The sequence below is a fragment of the Sinocyclocheilus anshuiensis genome, unplaced genomic scaffold, assembly GCF_001515605.1.
Source record: "Sinocyclocheilus anshuiensis isolate Anshui unplaced genomic scaffold, SAMN03320099.WGS_v1.1 scaffold2416, whole genome shotgun sequence".
NCBI lineage: Eukaryota > Metazoa > Chordata > Actinopteri > Cypriniformes > Cyprinidae > Sinocyclocheilus > Sinocyclocheilus anshuiensis.
This window is the reverse complement of record NW_015546252.1, coordinates 4,053-6,808: the sequence shown is the minus strand read 5'-3', so window position 1 is coordinate 6,808 and position 2,756 is coordinate 4,053. Positions and strand designations below refer to the sequence as shown.

Sequence of the window (2,756 nt, the reverse complement as noted above, 5' to 3'; positions counted from 1 at the left end):
CTCGCGATCTTTACAACACGCATTACATTACGTATTTCATGGCACACTCGTTTTATGCGTATTTGGCGTGACCTATTGTTGTGGGTGTATTATTGACATGTCAAAGTCTAGACCCTGAATATAAGACGACCGCGTTTTTTCAGATGTATTTCCAAGAAAAAAACATCGTCTTATATTCGGGTCAATACGGTAATTTAAACTAGCATCTGATTTCAGGCAGAAGTACTGTATTGTGATGCTGGTCCTTACTGTGGTTTAAAATGACTTATATCATGGTGATTTTGGTTATATCGCCCACCTCGAAGTAGTTTGTAGTAAGTAAACGTATTAGAGGAATCAGATCTGTCTGCACTCGTTTACCTTTGTTGAGAGTTTCTTCTGTTTGATTCTGCTGGATTTATGTGGATGTGGAGACACAGACTGGATGAGCAGATGATTGGCTTCTAGACCCGTCTGCAACTGACCACAGAACAGATCAACACAGTTAACATCATACATACACACAGACAGACTGAGTGACAGGCGGACAGACGAACCTGAGCTGCTTGCACCAGTTTCCTCTGATGCTCCTCTTCCTGTAGTCTCCTCTCCAGCTGTCTGATCTTCCTCTCAGCGGCGCCCTGCGTCTCTGTCAGCCGGTGATACTCCTGCTCCAGCAGATCCAGCTTCTGCAGCTTCAGCTGAACATCGGCCCGATCCGCTGAACCCAGACGCTCCAGAGACACCTGCACAACACACACGGGATATTAACACACACACACACACACACACACACACACACACCTGTCTCAGCGGGTTCTGTGTGTGTGAGACACACCTGTCGTCGCAGCACAGCGCTTCGGTCTGATTCTGTGTTTCTCACGGTCTTCCTCATCTGCTCCAAATGTCTCTCCAAGCGTGAGCACCGAGTCTCGGCCGCAGTCAGCTGAGAGAGCGGATCTACAGACAAAAAGACATTTTGTTGCACATTCGCTGTTAATGTGAGGTGGGGAATAAAGCTCTGTGTCAACTAATGCTGCTATTATTAACTAAAGCTAAAACTATTACAAATAACCTTCAGCAATTAAAGTAAAACTGACATAAGATTAAAAAAAATGAATATTACATGAAAAATGTAAAATGTTGGCAACTAACTGAAACAAAAAAAATTAAGTACTAAAATTAGTAAAACAATATTTAAAAAACATAAAAACCAATTGAATATACTTTAAATATATATACATTTTTAAAAAAATTTCAAAAGCATGTAACAAATTTACTAAAATTGAAATAAATAAAATATATAATATAAAAATAATATAAATGTTACATGAGAAACTTAAACCTAAATATTAGAAATGCTGCCTTGGCAACACACCTGAAATAAAATAACTAAGTTGAAGTACTAAAATTACTAAAACTGAAATAAAAATACATTAAAGCTATATACAATTAGTTATATTAAAATTAATAAATTACTTAATATTAATTTTATTTTTAACATATACACAAATTACTAAAAACATTTATTAAAATACCAAAAACACATAACAATTACTAAGACTTACACTAAAATTAAAATGAAAAATTTTAAATAAATGCTTATTAGATATTACATGAAAATGTTCCAAGTTGTCAAACTTAAACAAAAACAGAAATGTTGCCTTGGCAACTAACTAAAGAAATTACTTTTAGCTGACGTGCTTAAATTAAAAACGTTAAAAATTCATAAAAAAAAACATAACATAAAAAAATTAAAAATTAATTAAATATTTAAAAAAAATGTAATATATTTGAAAAATTGTAATAAATATATTTAAAAACATAAAATTACGAAACTTCAATTGAAAAGTAAAAAATGTAAAAAAAATAAAAGCTTAATTAAGTATTCAAAATAAGTTTATTAAGTACTGAAAAATGAATAAATACTAGAATGGTACATAAGTAACACTAGTGTAGTGTAGCGAGATCAGTCACACGCTCACCATCGTCTCGGTGTCTGTGGTCTGAGTGTGTGGATTCTCTGGAGATGGTCTGGAGCTTCTGCTGAGCTTCACATCGCTCCAGCTCCAGATCACGGATCTTCTCCTGCAGGTTCTTCAGCGCGGAAAGAATAGCTGCAAACACACACACAGTTCTGCATTTATTCAGCTCACTCACCACCTCTCAAATCAGACTAATCAAAACATGTGCAGCATTCAGCAACTCATTTCATAATGTGAAGCTCAGCCAATCAAAACAGAGCTCGTTTACAAACAGACGTCTGAAAGAAGCAAAAACTGTGGCTTTGAATGTAAATGCAAGAAAACAAAGAATCTGAATCTAAACTCTCCAGCAGGTGGAGCTGTTCACCAAGTATTCATCAATAAGTTTTATGAATATTTCATCATCAAAACTTTTAATGACTGATCCTGAGCAGAAATCGGCATCCAAACGTCTGTTTGAGATACTATTATAGATCTTATTAATAGTTTCAGTCATTTTTATTTTAATTTGTTAAAGTTTCCGTAATTTTGTCGTTTTTGTAACTTTTATTAGTTTTTTTAATTAATTTTTGTTTTAGTTATTTTAGTACATCAAGATACTATTATAGAACATTATAAAAAATATTAACAATTTATTATTATATTGTTTTTAATTTCCATCATTTTAAATAAAGTTTTAGTAATTTCGGTGTGTGTTTTGTTGTTTAGTTATTTTAGTACATCAAGTTAATTTAAATAAAATTGAAAAATCCCTGGCCTACATAAAATAAGTTTACACACACACATATATAT

The 2,756-nt window shown here is 33.2% G+C and overlaps 1 protein-coding gene across 1 annotated transcript in view; it reads right to left on the bottom strand.

The window, feature by feature from the left end:
* Positions 1 to 2,756, bottom strand: part of LOC107701547 (centrosomal protein of 57 kDa-like) — a 10,560-nt gene that overhangs the window by 5,266 nt on the left and 2,538 nt on the right. Inside the window, exons 2-5 of the mRNA XM_016503586.1 lie at positions 1,965 to 2,142; positions 818 to 939; positions 537 to 725; positions 361 to 459 (exon numbers count right to left, since the gene is read on the bottom strand). Of these exons, the coding sequence (XP_016359072.1) occupies positions 361 to 459; positions 537 to 725; positions 818 to 939; positions 1,965 to 2,142 (588 nt within the window). The remainder of the gene's footprint in view (positions 1 to 360; positions 460 to 536; positions 726 to 817; positions 940 to 1,964; positions 2,143 to 2,756) is intronic.